Source organism: Aythya ferina (genome assembly GCF_964211825.1).
Source record: "Aythya ferina genome assembly, chromosome: 1".
NCBI classification, from domain to species: Eukaryota; Metazoa; Chordata; class Aves; order Anseriformes; family Anatidae; genus Aythya; species Aythya ferina.
The window spans coordinates 120,367,604-120,389,631 of record NC_140296.1 but is presented as its reverse complement, the minus strand read 5'-3'; the positions used below and the strand labels follow the sequence as shown (position 1 = coordinate 120,389,631).

General features: G+C 46.8%; 1 protein-coding gene across 1 annotated transcript in view; it reads right to left on the bottom strand.

Annotated features, from left to right (window-relative positions):
• GAP43 (growth associated protein 43) overlaps positions 1–22,028 on the bottom strand; it is a 53,469-nt gene that overhangs the window by 4,491 nt on the left and 26,950 nt on the right. The window contains exon 2 of the mRNA XM_084512030.1: positions 17,421–18,048. Within this exon, the coding sequence (XP_084368156.1) occupies positions 17,421–18,048 (628 nt within the window). The remainder of the gene's footprint in view (positions 1–17,420; positions 18,049–22,028) is intronic.

Here is a 22,028-nt window from a genome sequence, read left to right as displayed (position 1 = left end):
ATGCACCGGTTTTGTGAGGTCTCCTCTTGCAAGATGTGAGCCCCCTGTGTCCACTTGCAAGGGAGAGAACAAGCCAGAAGCTGTGAGTTATCTCTTAAGATGGACCTGGACTGGGGCAGCACAGAGGGATCATGAAATGGGAAAGTTGAAGTGGAAGATAACAGGCATCTTACCTAAGTTCAGGCATCTACACACAGACATCTCCAGCTGGTCTTCTCACCCTGTGCTCCCTTTCCAAGAAGTGGAAATAAACACATTTTTAAGACTATTAACCTAACTTATTTAGATCCCTACTATAGGACAACTGGAGTTGCAGCCAGGGAACGCCGGTGTCTTTATCAAGCGAAGGTGTCTAGCATAGGTGCAGACATCCACATTTGTTCTAGAGCATCCCAGCCAGAGACAAAGCAAAAAGAAAGGCCCAGGCTCAAAAAATGAGAAAACAACATGTGCATGCATTGAAGAAACAGTACAGGAGGGAAGGCTGAGATGTAATATTAAGCAGCTTCAACCTTTGTTTCAATCTTTCTAAATCTACGGTGATTTCCTCAGTCCAAATCATCCTATAGCATAAGATAATTTGGTATTGGCGATGAGCATCCATGAGCTGCTACCAAACCTGCTTCATTCGAGCACGCTGGGTGGGGCAGCCTTGAGCTGAGAAACATTTGGGGCAGCCTCCAACAAACCTTAGGCTGTGACTGTGCAAGTGCTTAAGGGATAGAGCTCTTTGGTGGGAGAGGCTGAGGTGTGTTTGCTTCCCAGCTTATGGGTCTGTGTCAAGAGGTGCCTCAAACCTACTGCTCCAACAGGTACCTTACAGGGAATTGTAAGTGCCTTGCCCACGGAAGAGAAATGATACAGAAATGAATTACAGATCCATGCTGAAATAGGGTCTTAGAGCGCTCCTGCCCCTCAGCACTCCATTTATTTCCTGGAAAGGGCGAGAACGATGTCTGTGGGCTCTGCTGGTGAGCAAACGCCTCGAACATATGCAGCTCTGGTTGCAGTAAAGCTGAGGCAGGCACGCAGGCAGCAGTATTGCTGGATGGTGGCACTTCCAGCTGCCTTTGCCTGTGCTGCGCTCTAATGGCTGAGCGTGCAGGCTCCTCTCCAAGTCTCTCCACTGCCCTACATTAGAGAAATTAGGTTGAGTGGATTTCCGGGTAAAACACTGTCTCTTGGGACCTGCCCAGCTCCCGTCTGACTTGCCAAGATTAATTAAATCAGAGCAGACATCAGCTTATGACCATAGTAGCAATAACCTCTCTGCTGATCATTTCTTTTGTGGCTGGTGGCTTGGGTTTTGTTTTCCTTTTCCTCTCTTTTCCACTGCAGATCTTTAAATTACCACAGCTGATGCCAAGATAAAAGAAATTGCACAAACACTCTGGGACTCTACTACAGATGCAGGGATTTTGCTTTTGCTGCTTTCCCACTGTTTGCATAATTATTGCTGATATTGATTGTGCTGCTAGAACATGCCTTTGTGCTAAAGCATTGCCCATGCCTCCTCAACCGCTGCTCTTTCTCTGGCTCCAGCCACAAGGTGGGTCCTTTTGCCATGCTCCCTCCTGCCCCCATCCACCCTCTGCCAGCTGCAGCTTGTCCAGAGATGGGACTGCAAACCTGTGCCTTGTCTGGTCCCCTCCTATTTACTTCCAAATATTAATCTGGGTCTTGCTGCCCTGTTATAAGCAGCCTTCATTTGCTCCAGGGACGGCTCTCTTTAGAGACATTTTTTGGAGGGTGAGGAATGCTGCAAGGCCCCGTTTGAAATCCATGACCTAAGCATCTCCTAGTTTTAACGACATTTGGGTCCAGATTTCGATCCAGGCTTCACAGCTTGATTCATCTGTCCCGATCCATCTGTCCTCCTAGCCAGCCAGGAGCCAGTTCCAGGCAGACAATGGTAGGTCTGAGACTGCTGAAACAAGATGCAGTTCGGGTTCAGAGCTGTCGCTTATGCAGTTCCCTTCCCGATCCAAGTTAGCCCATTGCAGTCAGCCCTGCTATGTGCCATACACAGTGCTAAAATCCTACGCCCTTCCCGCTCGCTGCTTCTGAAAACTGACAGATTTTCGCTGGCCCAGCAAAATGCTGAGAAGCGAAGCAGTCAGGGATTTCGGATGAGTGGCTGTGCCTGGCTCAGGGGGCCAACTTGCATGATTTCTCCCAACCTCCTCGCTTGCTACAGATGGACCCAGGGTGCTACATGGTTCCTGTGAGCCCTGGGGGTCTTGAAGGGCATGTGGCACCTGGGAGACCTGCATCCCCTCAGCACACCCTGCAAGAAGGTGGTGGGGTGGGATGTCCCTGCCGCAAGTAGCAGGCAGGAGGTCCCAGAGAGCTGCCCTGTAACTGCTGCAAAGAAGAAGGCAAAGAAGCAGGGAAATGAGAGCAATATGGGTTGTGCTCATAGATACCGCAGACAAAATGGACATGGGACATACTGGAAGCAAGGGATAGGACGTGGCCCATTATGGTTGAAACACAAAGGTGAATATGGTCACAATACATGGCATTTTGGGCCTCCCACTCCTGGACCACCTCATCTCTGTTTCAGCCCATGCCTGCCAACCTCCTTTGCACCAGCAGAGAGAAGAAAACCAGCTCCTGCCGGTCCCATGGCTGACGACTTTGGTCCATGCTTGGATAACCGCCTCTTTCCCTGATCCTGCCCAATCCTCTGAGGACAGCCAGCCCCAGATCTGTCTCCCCAGCTGCCTCTGCACCCTGTCAGGCTGCCGAGCCAGTGGCTGAGGGATTTCCCCTCCTTCCTTCCCCTCCCTCCCGGTGCCTTTGGTCCCCAGCACCGCGGAAATCCCACCGTGCGTCGGCATCCTGCAAGGGTGGGAAGGGGGGAGCGGAGCTGGGGGTGCGCGGCAGCGGGGAGGGGGTGCCGAGGGAGTCAGGCTCCCGGCTCCATTGCGAAGCATCTTTCACAGTGTCTAGACACCAGCTGCCGAGTTGCCATGGAAACTCCCAACTTGGGCTGCCGGGCGGGAGCGGAGAGGTCTCCAGAGACATGGGAGTGGTGGAGGACGCGGGTGGAGAGAGGAGAGGGGGGATGTTCCTCGCGAATGTGAGGTGTTAACCCTGTTACAGCTACATTGGCAAACATTTTTGCTTCCTGAGGAGTGGGAAAGGAGCGGCTCTCCTCTCTCCCGGTGCCGTTTCCTTCCCGCATGCATGGATGCAGCCAAGCCTGAAGGCTGAGACAAATGGCATGCCTGCTGCTGGCAGGTGTTTTATTCCTGCCTAGCGCCAGCACTTTTGGCCAAGGCTTCCCATGCACAGTACCTATATCGATCTAACAAGGATTGCAATCCAGCTAGGACTGGAAGAAGCCTACGGGAGTGGTTAGGTTTTTCAGGCCATGGGCTCTCCTGTAACAACACCTCATTCTCGTCTGCCATCACAGTCACAAGCAAACGCAGCCCAAGGGTGCTTGCACTGCTTGACTTTCCAGCAGGGTGATGTACTGGTCTTTTTAGATATAATATCCAGATCATACAGGATATATACATATACATACAGATCATGTGGACTATAATAACCAAATCATACATTTATGACAAACGCGGACCTTTGTGAAGGTCAAGAGCTGTCTCCATTGTGACCTTCCCAAATTGCTACAGGCAGACAACAATGTAAGCACTGGTCTTCATCACCGTAACGATGGCATAACTCAAAATTGTGGAAGTATTTAATTTTTGTGGCATCCCAGCCAGGAAAGCAAAAGCTTTTATCTGTATTTTAGAGGGAGCACAGTACGAAGAGCTGGGCTGTGGTCACCCAAGAGCCTGTGGTGTACCCATGAGGCTGAGTCTCCTCAGCTCTTCCTTCCAGCCTCAGCCAGTTCCTCCACACACAGCAGCACCTTCATAGGTGCTGCACCTTGGCCCTGCTACTCAGCAAAAGGGCCTGTGATTTCTGAAATGCCACAAAGTCCTAATTTCAGGCCAAAATGGTGCAGCAATCTCAGTAATATCCCCACAAGCCGTCACAAGATGGGAGGGAGAAGAATGGCATTCATTACTTTACCTCCCTGAAACAGGAAGACCTGAGGAGAAATAACCCACCAGTTGTTTGCTCTTCACCTTCCCTACCCCTGTAGATTTCACATAGGTCCTGCAGACCATAAAGGCTACCTTTTTAAATTCCTTAAATACCTTGCGATTCGAACAGCTTGATTACAGATATTTTTACTGGCTTCCAGCTGTGGAATGTAACACTTGGCAGCTGTTCTTGGCTTACGCATTGGAAAACAAGAAGTCCCCATCTCATGCAACAGTGTTCTGTTGTGTCACCCAACTTCTCCTTCTTGCTGGGTTAAACGCTGGAGGATGGTTTGGAAACAGAATGCATGTGAAAAGAGAGTACCAGGGTCTTGACAAGATGCACCCATTTATTCTTTAGCCTCTTTACTGTGATTGCCCTATGAGATCATAGGGAAGAAATCAGAGGAAAGATAAGAAGCAATGGAAACACCCAGAGCTGATTGTGGCCACGTGCAACAAAAGTGGCCTTACTGAAGTGGCTGATGGTGATTGCCATACAGCCAGGACAATCCCAGAAAACTAGTCAATTCTGGGAGTGAAGCTTACAGCAATCTGGGGATGGAGGTGCACGTTTGGATAGTTCTGGCAGATGCACAGAGAGTAGCACAGCAAGTGACAGCTCTGCTGATCAGCCTGGCAATTGTGGTAGGATCAGTAGGGGAAGAAAAATGAGCCCAAAACAATGGCAGCCTGCTGGCATTCATGCACTGCTGATCCTGAAATAAAGAGGGCTCAGGACAAGAAGGAAACGTGCAGTGCTGGAGCTTTGGGGTTCTCAGTCTACAGCTCCCACCTTGTCACATAGGACAGGCTGTGAGGTTGCTCTCTTCCCCTGCCTCAGCAAAGTTGCTCAGGGAAAAGAGGCCAGAGGAGGAAATCTTCCATAATTGCAGCAAAAAGGTCTAGAAATTCCTTCGGTGCATCCAGAATTAATGTGCTGCTCCTCCCCTTGTTCTCCTCCCCCTTCAGCTGTCAGTGACAGGGAAACAAATTGCTGCAGCCCTTACTACAAACCACACGCCCGCCTCCCTTCCCCCAGACCAAAAGACATGTGCCATTCATAAGCAGCCTGACTGCTGGTCTCCATTATTAAACCCTAGAAGGCTGATAAATTGGGGATTCATGGAGCCTGCAAGCCTCCAACAACCCAGATTGCCATGGAAACCAAAGGCAGCCTCCATCTCTAGCAGAAGTGATATTGATCTAGCTGAAGGCAGGGAATTACAATCAAGGAGAGGATATAAAATGTCTCTTTTTCTCCCCTTTGCCATCCTCCCATTTTGTGCTGAAGCGAAAGAGAAATTTCATTTAGAGATCGTTAGTTTGTTGCAGTCCATCTTCATACACCAAGGCTCTGCAAATGTGATGCTAAAATGAATTAAATGCCTGTTGTCAGGCCTTCCACAGCCATCTCGTCAATAACTGTCCCCAGCAGTTGCAACATCAACAACACCAGCTCTTTGCATCAGGATATTATTAATATTTCCCATATGCACAGCTGGTGTGCACACATGCGGGATCCCAATGTGCTTGTGCAGAACGGGCACCAAAACACAGCTGCAGCTCTCTGGGAGGCATTTCAGGCTTAATGCTGTTCCCACCGAAGCTACTGGGAGCCTTTGCTGTTTGTTTCAACATGAGGATGTCACCACGCAGGTTCTGACAGCCTGGATATAGGAGGAGGGATTTTGAACCATGAACACGTGTGGGGAAATCCACAATCAGAGAAAACGCAGAGTGGCAGTGCTGGCGCAGAGCAACCCTCCTCTCAACCCCAAATCCATTATCTGAGACTGCTTACTCACGGCCCTCCAGGGGTGGAAAGAGCAGGATTCACAGCACTCATCCTGAAAATCTGGGTGGACAACTGGGCACCTTCCTAGCTCATGCCACAAAAGCCTGATCCTGCCTGGTTTGTGACCTCACAGATTAGATCTGGGGGGTGTGGTCGATGCCAGGCTGAATATAAGCCAGCAGCGTGCCCTGGCAGCCAAAAGGGCCAACCCTACCCTGGGGTGCATCGGGCACAGCACTGCGAGCGGGTTGAGGTAAGGGATTGTCTATCTCTGTTTTGCGCTGCTGCGGCCTCGCCTCGAGTACTGTGTGCAGTTCTAGGCTGCACAGTATGAGAATGACATAAAACTATTAGAGAGTGTCCGAAGGAGGGCAACTAAGATGATGAAGGGTCTAGAGGGCAAGAAATATGAGGAACAGCTCAAGGAACAGGTCCCTTGGTTTGCTCAGCCCCGAGCAGAGCAGGCTGAGGGGAGGCCTCGTGGTGGCCTGCAGCTCCCTCACGAGGGGAGCGGAGGGGCAGACGCTGAGCTCTGCTCCCTGAGGACAGCGACAGGACCCGAGGGGACGGCATGGAGCTGGGACAGGGGAGGAACAATCCTGGGAAATCTGTTTCTGTGAAGGGGCAGCAGCTAGCATCAGTAGTTCTGGGTTTAGTTCAAATAAGGGAGTGTTTTTTACCCTCTACCAGGTTGCCTTCTGCAGGGGAGACTTTTCATCCTCCAAATGTTGTGAGCTCTGCACCAAGTGCATCGGGGCGGCTGCCCCACAGTAGTCATCTTGGTTTAATTGGCTTTTCACTAAAACAGTTCAATCAGAAGGGTAATGAACTGATTAATGAGGGCACCCAGCAGGTCGGGGACACCTCATCGGGGCACAGTGTGTCAGCCCCATGTCTCGTGCACAGCCAGGCTACACCACCCAAAATGCTGGAGCAGGAGGCTCATCTGGGTTGTGAGTGGCACAGCTGAAGCTTCCTCAAAGTGAAGTAGCCTGTACTCTCAGCTTGGTTGAGAGTCATCATTTCGATGACAACCATCACAGAAAACAGCCTTATCTAGGGCAAGAACTTGGACATGCCTGAGCTGCTCTGAAATTGCACTGAAGTGGAGGCAGTGGCACCCCACCGTTTTGTGCTCATGTCGTCTCCCCTGATCCTCTGGCTGATCCTATTCACTGCAAAAGTCCTTGGCTTAAGTCCTGCGTGGTGGTCACAAAGAGAGGTTGTGGGATTTCTACTTGAATGAACACGTTTCTCTCGCTCTTCCTCTCCTGATGGAGCTGTTCCACTTCCATAAATCATTAAATATTCATTGGGCCAGAGAAGAAGATTGGCTCCGTAGCCTGGCTGTGAGGGCATTCATCTTGAATGGGGGAGACCAAGCTCTGCATCCCAGCCTCAGTAAATAATAAATAATTTATACAAAATGGAACATCTCCAGCAGGAAGCATCAGGGGAAACATTGCCCACATAGCCAGCAGCCCAATGGCTTGCTTGTTAAGCTCCCTGGATTTCAGCTTCCCTCTGTAGGTCACAGGCCCATCTTGTCTTCTGTCCCCTTCAGGGAGTACCTGACCCTCACATATGAGCTACTATAAAATCAGGCAAGAGTTTCTCTTACTACTTTTATCTAGAAATACCACCATTGGGATGTACTGGTATGTTATGTTCATTATTGATAAATTAAGGGGTTCTTTAATGAAGACATGCTTCACAGAAAAAAAAAAAAAATTTAGCCTGGCAGGACTCAGAAGCTCTGCATGGAGGTAGTCTGAGCTGCAACGAGGCTCAAGCCCTCAATATGGTAGAAACACGTGTGAGTGTTTTGCTAGAGATGAGGACAAGAAGTATAGTACATCATTTAGGAATGGCTGGAATTTTCTCTTTGTTCCCTGAGGTAGAAATCAGTGACTCCATCCATCTTTCTCACAGTCATTTGGCTTCAGCCATGAAGAAGGTTTCTAGCCTGAGGCAGAAAGAAACGTTTTCTTTCTCATTTTGTGTGTCTTTATTGAGTGCAATGAACAGTACTGGGTTAGCATCTCTTGAGACCAAAGCCTGCTCTTCATCCACAGAACTGGTGCTATTCAGTGGCAGTGCCATGCATTTCTCCCCAGTGACTTGCTGCCGGACATCAGGTGTGTTCAGGAGAGGTTGTGTCATGGACAGGAGGTAAAGTTTAGTCCCTGTGCCTGGCACTGTGTCTGTTCACACTGATAAGTCTCCAGATTAAGGCTTGAAAGTGCAGGGACGGGTTTGTGCAAAGAGTACCTTCACCCCCACATAAAATATTAAAGGCATGTGTCAAAACTGCTTACGCTGTTGAAGGATCTTTTAGTCACTGGTCCCACTGACTTGCAAACCTGCAGCACCCTGAATGTCCATGGTACATAGTAGGAGCTGTACACAGGGACAGGATGACCAGGTATGGTACGGAGGCGATCTTGTGCCAGTGCATACTCACTGTTTGGCAATAAAGTTACTTCCTTTCACTGCGCTTTGACCATCTGCATCCCTTAACATAACAGACTGTAGACAAAGGACCAGACAGGATTTCTGTTGTGCACATTACAGCAGCCTCTGATCAGACCCCGTCAATGCAGAGAGGGTCCCACCACCTCTTCCAACCACAAGGGAAAGCAGAAGGGCAATGTTAAAATATTGCACTGAGCTCTACACAGGGAAAGAAACATACAGATCATTTGCAAGCAGATCTGAAATGAAGACCACAGCCTCCTTCAACTTGCTTATCTTCCTGAAGCGCAGCTTGGCAGAGTCCAGCCCAGGACTGGGTCTTAGCCCTTGTTTCGTATTGATGACTGAAGATTACTCTGAATCCCTTACAACACCCGTGCTGAAATCACATGTGAAATCCCCGCCTTACGTAAACTGGTGAGGCAAGGATTTCAGCCATGTAGATATAGCTATAGCTGGGGAGCGTTGCCTCCAGACAGGCTGTAAAAGATGGAAGTAAGGATGGAGGAAGAGGGGAAGCTCAGAGAGAAACTTGGGGATAGGCAAAACAAGCTGTCAAGACTTTTATTTCTAGGTCCAGACCCAGTGTGGGGAAGGAGTCTTACACTTATCAGAAAACTAGGCGGTTGTGGACTTAGTCCACACAAGCTTGCATTCAACTTTCCTCCTTCTTCTTAGAGACTTGTGTCATTTCCAAATCAACAGGTGCCCAAATTGCTTAAGAACAGCAAAGATATTTTTAAAAATAACTTTGCACGGCTCTAACTTTAATTATTTTTATTTTATCCCATTTTTCATCTCTTCAAGTAGTTATCCAGAAAGGTCTTTGAAACGTTTTTCACAGCTGCCAAGACAGTTCTGCCAAAGTCAGCAGCACTGGGGAATGCTACTGCAGACTGCTCATAGCTCTCCTGCTCTCCCACCCCTTTCCCTGTCCATGCAATGCATTGACAGTTATGGTTCTGCAGCACTTTAGCATAGGGATTTGGATGCTCTTCTAAATGTTAGAGAAATTTTCTTCTTCGTTAAGCCCTGTAGGTTACAGGTAATGTCCAGTCATCATTATTAGCATTCCCAATTACTGTGTCTTGCTGAAGGAAGATGGAGAGGTTGAATAGCGGCTTACACCTTCTGTTTTCTTTCATAATGAAAAGAGGACTCATTTGCAGTTGCCTTAAGGTACAGCTGGAAAGTGAGTGGTCTTTTGAACGCTGGATAATTGGGACCTTATGACCTCTATCTAAGACTTATTTACATGAAGCCTTGAGTCTCACTTTTTCTGTCATTAGGAGATTTTCCTGTCATTTTCCTTTGCATCTCTGGGTCCTGTCCAGGTTTCTGTAGCTCTTTTCCTGACTACTCTGAAGCCCTGCAAAGGGCAGGTGTCCAACTCAGGGCTGCCAAGACCTCAGATGAGATTTTCAGCTCTGTTTCAGTGTCCCATGCTGACAGCGATGTCACTAAAGACACAGAAAGGAAGAAGACACATTTCCACAGACCACATATTCACAATTGGAGATGATAAAATCAAGACCTCTTATATGGTATAGAACATTAGAGCTAAAATGTGTGCAAAGGGGAATCTTCAGCAGGGAATACAAAAACAGGAAGAAAGCCATAGCTCTACTAACTTGAAAAAATAGACCAAACTTCCCTTCAGAGAACAGCAAAGCAGACAGCAGTATCACTCTGTCACATAATTTCCCCCCATACATTAACTTCATGCATCTCATCTATTTCCTGCCTGAAAGACATTCAATACCAAGAGAGAAAAGCTAGGGAATGAGGAAACCCTCCTTTATGTCAGGCTTGCAGTGTGAATGCAGTCTTGAGAAATATTCTGTGCTTAGAGACCTGTTCAAGTTGAGCTAGCTTGAGTTAGGCTTTCGGACAGTCTACTGGCAGTCCAGAACTGGACGTGGAACCTAGCCCAGACATCTGATGCCAGCACCTGTCTTCATGCCAACCATTGACTTGTAGACCTCCTGCCACTGCCTATGTTTCCTTGGTTCTCTTGGCCACTGCCCAATCACACAGACAGCTATGCAGAGAAATATCATATTTTTGTGGTACTTTTACAAAAAGGAGGGCTTTCGAGTTTCCACAATGGACCTGGATATCATTGTGGTCATCCATGACCATTGGGTAGCTGTGTTCAAAAAGCCAAGATGTTAGTGTGCCTAAGAACTGGGATGAGGAGAAAAAGAGAAGAAATAATGCCTTTCTGGAAATCCATGTATACAAGTGCAGCGTCTTCTGGATTGTATATAATGTATGCAGTGTTTGTCACCTCATCTCATAAAGGACATTTGTAGATTTAAGAGATTTAAGTTCATCGAAAAGCAACAAAGATGCTAAGAAGCCTGGGAGTGCTTTCACACAAAAAGCAATTGAAAACATTGCTTGTGTTTTTGTCAGGAAAGATAGGAATAGCAAGGGCTATGGTACTATGCCATCTGTGCATATGCACATACAATATGATGCTATATACGATGAGCAACAGTGTAAAGTAGGGCTACCAGGAGCTTTTGTTCTCTCTCTGATGAACATGAGTAAAGAAAGATACTTAGGGCAATGGTGGCCAATTCATTGGTGATCTTTCTAGCCATTGTACAGTTGGTTGGAGTTGGGAAAGCTGTTAATGCTTAGCCAGATATTGTGCATGTTCATGCATATGCCATGTAAAACCCCAGTTATAATTACTATCAAGAGATAATACATCATGCTTTGACTGTTAAACCAAACCCTAGGTGGCAGAGAACACAGATGGATCCTAGCTGTAGAAGGGCAGTTGATCCCAAATCTGCCTACAGCAGCATTTGGTGCTACCCCAGCTAGAGAAGTACAGTGAATGGAAGTTAGGTCTGACCCGCCTTGGCAGTTCTTACTTTCCTCTGCATGGACCCACAGTCCCTTGGGAGCACAACTTCACCTTGCCAGACTCCATGGAGCTGCTGTAGAGATTGGAAGTGATCACTGAACTGCCCCTGATAATCCAGCATTAATGCAGCCATCATACAGCACTCAAGGCATGTCTAACTAATCTGATCGTGCTGACCTGGTGAACTTTTTCAGTCCCATCCCTCAGTGCATGGCAGTCATCTGTACCACAGGGCCAGTACTGCTGTCTGTAAAGTGCTGTTCATTGGAGCTGTAAATTCCAGCTGGTACTCTGCAAGCTTATATCTCTCTGAAAAGCTCAGCCTACTCAGATCCTAGCATAAAGAGATGACGCTGGTGGTGGTGCAGAGCACTACTGGCAGCTACAGCAAACAGCTGCCACTTAAGTTTCATTGTCTGTCTGTCTGCTCTGTCCACTGGTCTGCTATTTGAGCGTTTCTCACCTGAAAATCTGGCTAGCATTCCTGGCAGGAAGGCTTCCTCCCATGTGAGGATTTTGGAGCGTTTTCTGGAGACGGTCTGAGTGCAGTTGTAGTGGGTCACTGCAGAAGACATTGTAACACAGAGACTGATTTCGTGCAGAACCTAGGCTGAGTTTAATCATGGGCCTTGGCTGTAGAGACTGGTGTGTTAGTGTGAGTGACCACTATATAACAAAAGCACATACCGTGCCATCAGTATGCACTGCCTTTAACAATACCATCTGTAGAGCTCCTTCCTATGGAGATGTGTAAGAGTGTAACACCCTCAGCAAACCTCACCGTATGCACCACCTAGAAAGTTCAGTACCGTACAGGTACGAGACCAATAACTTTGCTCACATACAAAAATGCTACAAAGATGTGAAGAACAGGGAGGCTGGCCAACCTCACAGTGGGCAGGAACTCTGCACAGCGTGCTGTGATCATTCAGGAGGGGCTCTTCTGATACTGCAACAGCTGTGGTTATGTAGGATTGCTGTCATCTTTTCTGTAATTTCCATCCTCACAAAATAAACCACTTAACCAGCCTTGACTGTCCACACCTTTCTTATTGTGGTCCCGAAAGAACCGGTACCCCCTTAGTACAAATCAATGATTAATTTGCTCTCCTTTGAAGGCATTTTCCAAAGTCAGCCCACACCTTGTCATCAGTCAATATGTTTAGTGCCACCTAGGATTTCATTAAAAGAGGTCAGATCCTGCTTTACCAATGGCACTGCTCGCACCTTTACTGGGTAAGGAACATCTCATTTGGAAAAAGCAGATCTGAGGCACTCATGGGACCAGAGACCCTATTTCACTCTGCAAGAGAAAAGGAAATCCTGCACCTGCTGCAGGTGGCATGTAGGTTTCCTGTTCTCTGGAAAACCATGACATTCTGCTTTTCTCACTCTGCCCCTCACAAGTTTATCTGAACTGATTTGCAGGCTCTGAAATACATAACACATGTACCCACCTAGGCACAATGCAAAGGTTAAAACTTTCAAAGCAGCTGAGGACTAGGCACATATTTTGTCATCTTTCAGCACGTAGCGGGCAACCTAAATTGCATTTATATTCTTGCTTTTTTGCTTGAGTAGTACTACAGACAGGAAAATGCTGGCATGCATGCTTAGAGTTGTTCCCTCTGGGGCAGTCACAGGAAGACTGGTGCATTTGCATTGCTTTCTTCAGCTGCCAGGTGTAGCAGCAGAGATAAGCTCTAGTGAAACAGGCATGGCAGTGAGGGTGTTCTGTCTCCTGCCAGCTACCCATGGGCCAAGACTAAAACTCCGGTTATACAACTGCAATCCTCTTGCGTGGCGTAGGCTGTACCCTCTGGCTTGTGCGTGACAATAGACAGTCTCCCTTTCCAAATCTTTATATAGCCAGTGCTCTCTAGGTGCAGCAAGTATTGCCCTTCAATCAATATGCTGATTGAACTGAAAACAAAGAACCGATTCAACTCTAAACCATGAAAAAGGATCTGTAGGGACTTGCTCCCTCTAAGGAAGTGAAGAGAAGATAGTGCCTCCCAGTGCTCCCAGCATGCAGGAGACAGGGCCCAGGGGGAACTGTGGGCTCACATGCATGCAAAGCAATTGTCATGTGGCTGATTTTTCATTTCAGCTGTGAAACTGCTCCATTGTAAAGCTATTTCATCAAGCAGGAGAAAGCATTCTTCATTTCCCAACAAAAGAAGACCAATTTGTTTCCTTAGGCACAATTTACTTTCACATTTCTGGGCTTTGTTATATCCTTACCTGACAATCTGAGAGTGCTTTTGATGTGAGAGCTAGCCAGGTTTGGAGCTGAGCCTTGGAAAGTATAAAGAGAATCAAACATTGTGTGGTATTCACCTTCTCTCCTCCCCATAAGGCACACAGTATCCCATCTTCTATAGTCTGCTGTGCTGGGGGCTGATCTCCTTTCAAATATGTATTAATGTGGACTCTTTGCAGTGACTTTGATGAAGACTTTTCAGATTTAAGCCAATGCAAAATGGATTAGAATATATCTTACATCATGATCCATAAGTAATGCATAAATTCCCTCCTACCAGTTTTGACCTCTTGAGTAGGTTGGCATCTCAGGCAGCCTCTCTAAGCATAATTCCAACTCCAAAGAGGCAAAAGCTGGATCATAAGAAGAAAGCTTCTTGACAAGGAAGCTCAAATAAGAGAACAACATCCTAGCATGCGAGTTGCCCACCAGAAGTCATGAAGAGAACTGAAAGATGTCCTTCTTTCTTCAGTCCTCCATAAGCTGCTGAACAAAGCCCACTAACTCATTTAATGGCTTACTCAGATCGGAATCCATCTGCTTTTCCCAGCGGTGATACAACGAGGATTGCTTAGAAACTGCCCTACTGTACAACTGGGAATGCCCAGGATATGAGAACAACTAATACTGGATACAAGACAGTTGGTCGAAGCCATTTCCTAAGCCATTACCAACAGACAAGTTGAGGATGTAGAACCGAATAACAAGGAGGGCTGAGGTCTGTCAGGGGAATTAGGGAATGGTATGAAGAATCACCAAGCCTCTCTCCTGCTCCAGAAACATTAAATATTAAGCATTAAAGATCATGCAGTTCTCTTGGTCTGTTAGTTAGCCCTTTCCTCTCTTCCTCTCTTTTTCATCCTGCCCTTAAACGAAGGGAAAAGTCTCTGCATATGAAGTGTCATTGACTTTTTCTCATGTTTGCACCAGGGAAGACATCCACAGATAACGTGATACAGCCATTGTAGTAAAATTCGAGGCAGATGATCATCACAGCACAGAAGTAGCATGGTCGGCACGCCTCGCGGTAGTAGCAGCCAAGCATGCTATGGCAACCAGCCAACCGATGACATTGGCGAGGAGCCAATTTGATTTATTTTTGGCAGCTTGACACGGCGTGCTACTGTGCCAGTCTTCGATCACAGAAACGATAAGAAATGACCTTTGAAAGCCAAGGGGACAACTTCTGGGAGAAGGGGGATTGATGAAGCTGAAAGAGGATCTGTCCCCAGGCTGGCGGAGTACTGAAGTGGCAGATGTTTGGTAGCCCTCCCTCTTTCATGAATGACCAAACTATTGCAGCCATGCCAGCAACCACCAGTGCTGTGTTTGCTGGGGAAAGACTGGAAGAAATGTTGTGGCATGTCTTTAAGCCTATGGAAGGAGTGAGTACCAAGAGAGAAACAGAGAGGCTTAAAGAGATAAGAAAAAAGAGAAATTAGGCTATTAAGAAATATTTCCTGTTTGTGGGATCTTTAATTTGGTGATGATGCTCCTCTATGGAAGGTACTCTGAAGAGAAAGCAGCTCCTTAGTATTCTGAACATTGCACTGTAGAGTGTATTTTAGAACACAGCCCAGCATCCTCAAAAAGATGGACAAGAAGACCTATTTAGTCTCTCTCCATTTCCTTCTTGCATGGCTCAGGGGGCACTTACCCAGCTGTTCAAGTTTGTGACTGGAAGGCTGATATCACCCTTGAATTGGAATTTAGAAAAAAAAAAAAAAATCTATATTCATTAACATTTTAAAGAGAATATCAGTTTAACTGTGGCCACACACCTTCCATGTTTGCCTTCTGCAAACATTTGTAAGCTTGAATATTACTGCATGCATATTGGATGAGTCTGAACAGATGCACATACTAGACTTGAACGGTCAAATAATTACTAAAAGCTCATTTTTAAATATATATTTGATTGTAGATTTTATAACTTTTTCCGTTGGCTGGTTATTTGCATAAGTAGCAGTATCATGTGCAAATGTGTATTAAATTGTAATGTTCCCACTTCGAATGATGCTAAGGCCAACAAGACTATGGGGAAGATAGCTGCAAATAACTCAGAATACTGAATAGAAATAAACCATTCTTTGATTACCAATGATTGAAAACAGGTAAAATTAAGCAAATGAAATAGCCTGCTACTATAAATTTCCTATCTCCAACCATTAAGGCAGATTAATCTGAATAAAAATAGGATATTAATGCAAAACAGAATCACTATTCCTGTTTAGGAATAAGGCATTGCAGATCTTAACTAAGAGTTAATTTGCACTCATTATTCTGTGTACACAGAGCCCCAAAACACTGATTCAGTCTGTCCTATTTTTACCATTGATGTTTATACCTTTGCCCATGTATAAAAACAAGTACAGCATGCAACATACCAAATTGGATTTCTCTAATCACATAACATTTATTTTGTCACTCAACTCATCATATAAAGTGAAAACAAAGAACTGGAGACCTGGATCACAAAAAGCCAACATGGCAGATGCAAGTTCAAGGCTTATCTCTAGAAACGTTGAGCTGAAAGGAAGTAAAACAAGCATCTCTTTGTTATTACGTTCATTCAGCTTAGAGTCAAACTCTTCAGGACAGCTCCCCTCACCCACACATTAAATCACAATTGTTTTGCATGAGCTTCTTTCTCAGTACTTATCAGTTATTCTGGATAAGTTCTTCCTTATCCTTCCACTTTGCAGAGTGGGTACAGAGTTACCTGAAGCCCTGAGTTACTTATGAAGATGGAAGTCTAATTAGAGTGCAGGAATTGTGATTTGTGACCAAAAAAAAGTAGTGGAACAAAGGAAACATTGGTAAATGTTTGACTGGATGTAGGGGTTCTATAGCATTTACATAAGGCTGTTTATGAACTTTAAGCTAATAGACCATATTTGTTCCTTAATGAGCTAATGAATGCAGAATACCTTCTACAACTGAGTGCCTCGTGAACATGGAGGCCAGTTATGCTTGGTACTTCCTCTTGACTGAGTTTCATATGGTGCCTACTTCTAATGTAAACTTTCTTTTATTTAAGTTATCTTTCTTTGATAATGTAAGGAAGGTAAAGAACAAGAGCAAAAGCATCCTCAGGCCTTTGACATGTTTTCTACAAGTCTCAGTATTGTAATTCAACAACAGCTTTTCTTTATGGTTTGTAAACACCATGCCACTGCCAAAAAATTCTCATTTTGCCTCTCAAAACTTTTCACTTCTTCCCAGGGGAACTAGTTAAACAGACTCGTAGCTTGGTCAGGAGCAAAGAATTGAAAATACCTCCTAGAGCGATTGTTGTATTCAGCTCTCTCTTCTGTCCTCATTCACAGAGCTGTCAGGGCTTTTAAACTTCGCTTTCCCTACCTGATCCTGTTATCATGTGGGTCTAACCCACATGGATGTGGTTGTACCAATCACATGGATGTGTGTTGTACCAACAATCTCACCCATTCACAGGCAGGTGGAAAAAAAAGACCCTGTTAGCCCCTTCTTTACCATCCTACCAGCAAGGATGAATGGCCTCCTGCAGTATGAGAGGGCTTTTCCCTTGTGGGATGTCCAGCTTAAGCTGGTTGCCCCACTGGAGCTGCCTGTGTTGGTGTGACTGGGGAAGCTCACCTCCCTCTTTAGAGTACAAAAAGCCTGGGATCTCTGCAGGCTCCTCCAAGCCCCACAGCTGACTGACTCCACAAAAAAAGGGATGGATGGAAAATCCACCTAGAGGAGCAAGAGCCTCAAGAGGAGATGCAGTTTTTCCATAAGCTGCTGAGAAGCAGAGGAGAGGGTGTTAAGCAAAAGCATGCATATCCCCTGCCCCTAAAATGGATTCCTTTGTTAACTCTTATTCTGATTTTTCTTTGCTGGCTAGACACATCCCCAGGAGACCAAGGGAGGCATATCCATTTCTGGAGAGGTCCCCTCCCTGCCGAGGCATTCACTCACCTGTCTTCTCTTCGGTTTGGCTGCTCTCCACTGTCTCCATTTGGGGTTGCGCTGTTGCCTTGGCAGTAGCATCCTCTGCAGCAGGGGTGGTGGTGGCAGTGGTGTCAGCAGCAGGCACGTCGGCTTGTTTAGGCTCCTCTTTGTCTTGGGCTTCGTCAGCCTTCAAGGACGGCGAGTTATCAGTGGAAGCTTTAGTGGCACTTTCCGTTTCGGCGGCGGCGGCAGCAGCGGACTTCTCCTCCGAGGAGGCAGCAGGAGTGGCAGCCTGTGGGGCTGGCTGCTCCGAGCCCGTGTCAGCGGCTCCGTCTCCTTTTTTCTCCTCCGCTGGCGCGCTGCTGTCTTTGCTGCCCTCCTCCAGCTGGGCACTGTCAGCGGCGGCAGCCTCTGTGGCAGCGGGAGCCTCGCTCTCTTTGTTCTCGGCCGCTCCGCCAGCAGGGCCTTCGTCCTTCTTGTCGGCGGCCTCGCTCTCAGACGCCGGGGCATCCCCCTTCTTCTCTCCCTTGAGCTTTTTCCTTGTTATGTGTCCGCGGAAGCTGGCCTGGATTTTGGTGGCTGCCTTATGGGCTTTATCTTCTGGTTTGATGCCATCTTGCTCAATCTTTTGGTCCCCATCCTCGTTTTTTTCAACCTTGGGAAGAGAACAAGGGAGGAAGGCAGGGGAGAAAACAGGTAGATAAGTTAAGACTTCCTCAGGTGTAGCCCAGGCTCTGGTTTAATTTAGGGTGTCCCACCTTCCCCTCCCCCTAACAGGTGACACGATTTGAAGCAACCTTCCCATTTGGCACGGCTTTGAAGCCAGGTGGCTCTAATTTCATCCTACGGCTGAACAGACACAGGGGTTTTGTAAAGGGAATTTCAAGCACCTCATCATCTCTGTCAACGACACTGAGAGCACCTTGGCTGCGTGGAAAGGCTTGCACCAGCTGGGTTGTCACTATTGCCATGATTTATTTTCCCATCCATTTTGAAACGTACCAGTCTTTTTCCCCTAGTCATCTTCAAAACACTCTCCAAGGGCAAATTTCACCCTCTTTCCAAATCCACCTGTGCCTTCGAGGCTTTGTTCCCTTTTAACGCTACCTTGTTGCACAGGTGTGTGACTCTAATGACACCAAGTGCTTTGTGCTTTATAGCTTTTCGGCTCAGGATTGCCCACAGAGAGTAGTACTGCTGCCCACCCTACGGCAGATGCGTGCTGCCAGACACACACGGATCCACACCTCACAAATGCCCTGTCTGCAAGCACTTCAAGCACTTTTTCTCCACTCCCCACTCATCGTTCCAATGAAGGAGTAATAGGCAGATAGATATCAGCCATTCCAGCAGATGATTATTATTTCTCTGTTGGGTGGAATTCAGCCTTACAACACAGAACAGACATTCCCCGTGTTTTTTAGGCTTAAGACATGCATTAAAGTCTTAAATGGGACCAAAACAGAGCCTGTGCTTCATGCTGGTCTGCTGCAGACAGATAATGCTCTGCTTGCAAACTCCCACTGAATGTACAGGACATCGCATGCTTCAGCCCAGTAATTTAGCAGCTCTTGGGCAAGTAGCAGCTCAGCTGCATATTGATGAAAGGACACCATCCTATTAATATTCCCAATGGGAAGCATTCAAAAGAGCCACTCTGAAGCAGAGCCACTGGCCTCTTTGCTGTCTGCACCTGGCTTCCAGCGCTGGCTCAGGTCACAAAAGAAAGAAAACGAGCTGGCTGAGAAAGATAGCGAGCATTTTTGTCTTGTTTGGGAAGAGGAAACCACTCCTTAGGCTGCTGCAATTGGGAGATGCCATATGGGGAAAGGCCCGGGACCAGAAAAGCAGAGAGAGGACACAGTCCATCAGCACACTCAAGAGTGCAGCAGGAATAAGGGAGAAGGAGATGCTGGAAATGCCATGCATGTGAAGAGGGTGGCAGCTGATGGGACAGACTGGCAGCAATCACTGGGGAACAGGCTGGAGGTGGTCATTCCCCCAAGCACTGATGTGAGACAGGGTCAGGCACCCACATGTGGGAAAAGTGGTGCCAGGGAGCCAAACGCGTGGCCACCAGTATGCCAGAGGTGGTACCCACCATATCCCTCTGGGGACACCAGTTGGGACAGTCCCCTGCCCTGGCACTGGTGCCCAAGCAGGATCATCCCCTAGGGATGAGCTTAAGTGGGTAGGATGACCAAAGTGTGAGCAGCCCCAAATCATCACGAGCTGCTCCACACACCTGAGGATGGGTCTGCACACATCAGGACATTAACCTGGCAGCAAGACCAGCACACTTATGTAGGGGATGAATGAAAAAGCCTATGAATAAATGCACAACGGATAGTAATACACATGATTTGGCATAAGAGGTTGTGTTCCTGCTGGCACCTAGGAGCAAAACGGTGGCTGCACCTACCAGAAGGGCAGAGCTGAGCAGTTACAGCTGAGCTTCCCCCAGTATACTAAGTGGTGTGGTCTGGAAATTGGGCCTTTGTGTTCATGGCAGCTCATCAGGCAGCAGGGGATGGTTAAGTGTAAGGATGATGCAGACATTTGCATGTTGTAACCATTTACCTGTGTCTTTTTCTTGTACAGCTAATGTTGCACTGTGTTATTCAGCATCTGGGGGAAGCTCTTCAACCTCGTTTCAGCACAAGGGGATGGAAGCAAATCCAAAGTAGCTTTAAACTAGCATGTCTGGGGAACAGCTGTGATCCAGACATGTTATGCAAAGTCCTGCACAGGTTCATCTACCCTGCTCCTTAGGCAAGTTTTGCAGTTTGCACTAAGTCCTGCATCACTGTGGCAACATTACGGACTAGCGTGTTTATGGAGAGCTTGAATATGTCTGCATTACACTGAAGCCACAGCAGTATGGGCATAGACTAGGTATTCCATTCTAGCACCAAATAACACTTGGATGCCCTAGCTTTGACTCTCCCTCACTAAGGTCTGTGGCCAATTTCAAACAGCAGCAGGACTGGGAGACAGGAAAGATACCTACAAGACACTAAAAGTCCTGTACTATATATCCTATTCCTGCAAAACCTCTAGTGAACATGACAAAATTGTTAATCCTGGAACAAAAAATGAGAACCATTGATTGAAGGGAGACCCCTCTTGCCACTGGCCTTGCTGCTCCCACATCTCAGGTACCTTCTGAACCAACCAGGATGGCTTTGATGAAATGTGACCTGCTGCATGCCTTGGTGACTTCTTCCTCCAGGGTTCCCCTGTTACCTGGGCTATGTAGCCCTGCAAGGGCTTCTCTCCTTCCTGCTGCTAGCAGGAGCAGGGGCCAGGGGAGCCACGGGGTGGGCTCTCCTCCTCTCCTGACAGATGACATCCTGGAGAGCTGTGACTCTGCTGCCCTGCAGAGCTCACCTTTACCTGGCAGGGAAAAGCAGAGCGCTTTTTCTCTCCAAGGATGTCAGACTGAAAGCTCCCACCCACACCTACTGCATTACAGAGCTAAAAGGCTCTCTTGCTCTTCTGATGACATCATTGTCCTCTTATCCCACTTGGGATGACATCAGGTTTGAGCCCTTGCCAGATCGCAAGGTTCACGGTTGAAAAATATATTTCCAACGGGGCACTTTCAGCATCAATTCAGATATAAAGGATAAGGAATACAAGGCTGGGGCAGAGGTGGGGTTTAAGGTCATGAATGACAGAAATGTACTAATAGCGTGTCTGTGCCAGCTCGGATGGCTCTTAGTGGCCCTCAGGAATCCCATTTCTATTCAGGTTTTCCCCACTGAAGCATCCTGAGCATTTGAAATGACTTATTTTCAGGCTACTGGCCCGCAGCTACTTCTGGGGTAGGACACGACATCTATCTGGTATGTATGTCATGTTGTGTAACAATGGGCTGGGTGAGAAGCAGATTGTTCAGGGGGAATCTTCTGTTCGCACAGAAAGAGACAAGGGCCCTTCATCTGTGGATTATGCACACAGCAGATAAACCTTAATTAAGGAAGCTGCTCAAAAATAACCTGTATACAATGAAGCTCCTGGAAAGCAATTTATCTTCCTTGGAAAGCTAAAAGGGTGAGTCAGCTTTGCCGGGATGTATTCAAAAGCATCACAGTGGAAAACAAGAAATCTCTGTCTTATCTATCTGCCATGCGTGTATGACAACTTGGTCATAGCACTGTGGCTTCTGGTATAAAAGTGGCTATTATTATTCATGTTTGTACAGAATATAGAGCCCCCAGCCAAAAAAAAAAACAGATCTGGTAAGGATAAGTTTCATATATTGTTATTTAATCACAAACCCCTTTCATCTACACATTTATGTATAAAGGAAACTCGTACTTAATATTAAAATATTTGTGATTTTTTAAGTGTGCATTCAGTGTATTCTCATTTCAGATGGAGAAAATGTCCTCTGTTTCATCTAGTGTGAAACAAATCATAGATCCTTCAATGGTAGGGCTTGAATACACTGCGGCTGGTTGATACATAGCTATATGAATGTAATAAGGGATATACATAGCCAAACACATCCTTTTTCATTTGGACATCCCCACATACCCACTGAAGCCAATGTGGAAAGCTTCGCCCTCATGAAATGCACCGCTAAGCTTTTATGCTGCTATCTACACAGCCCACATCCTCCTTCCGATC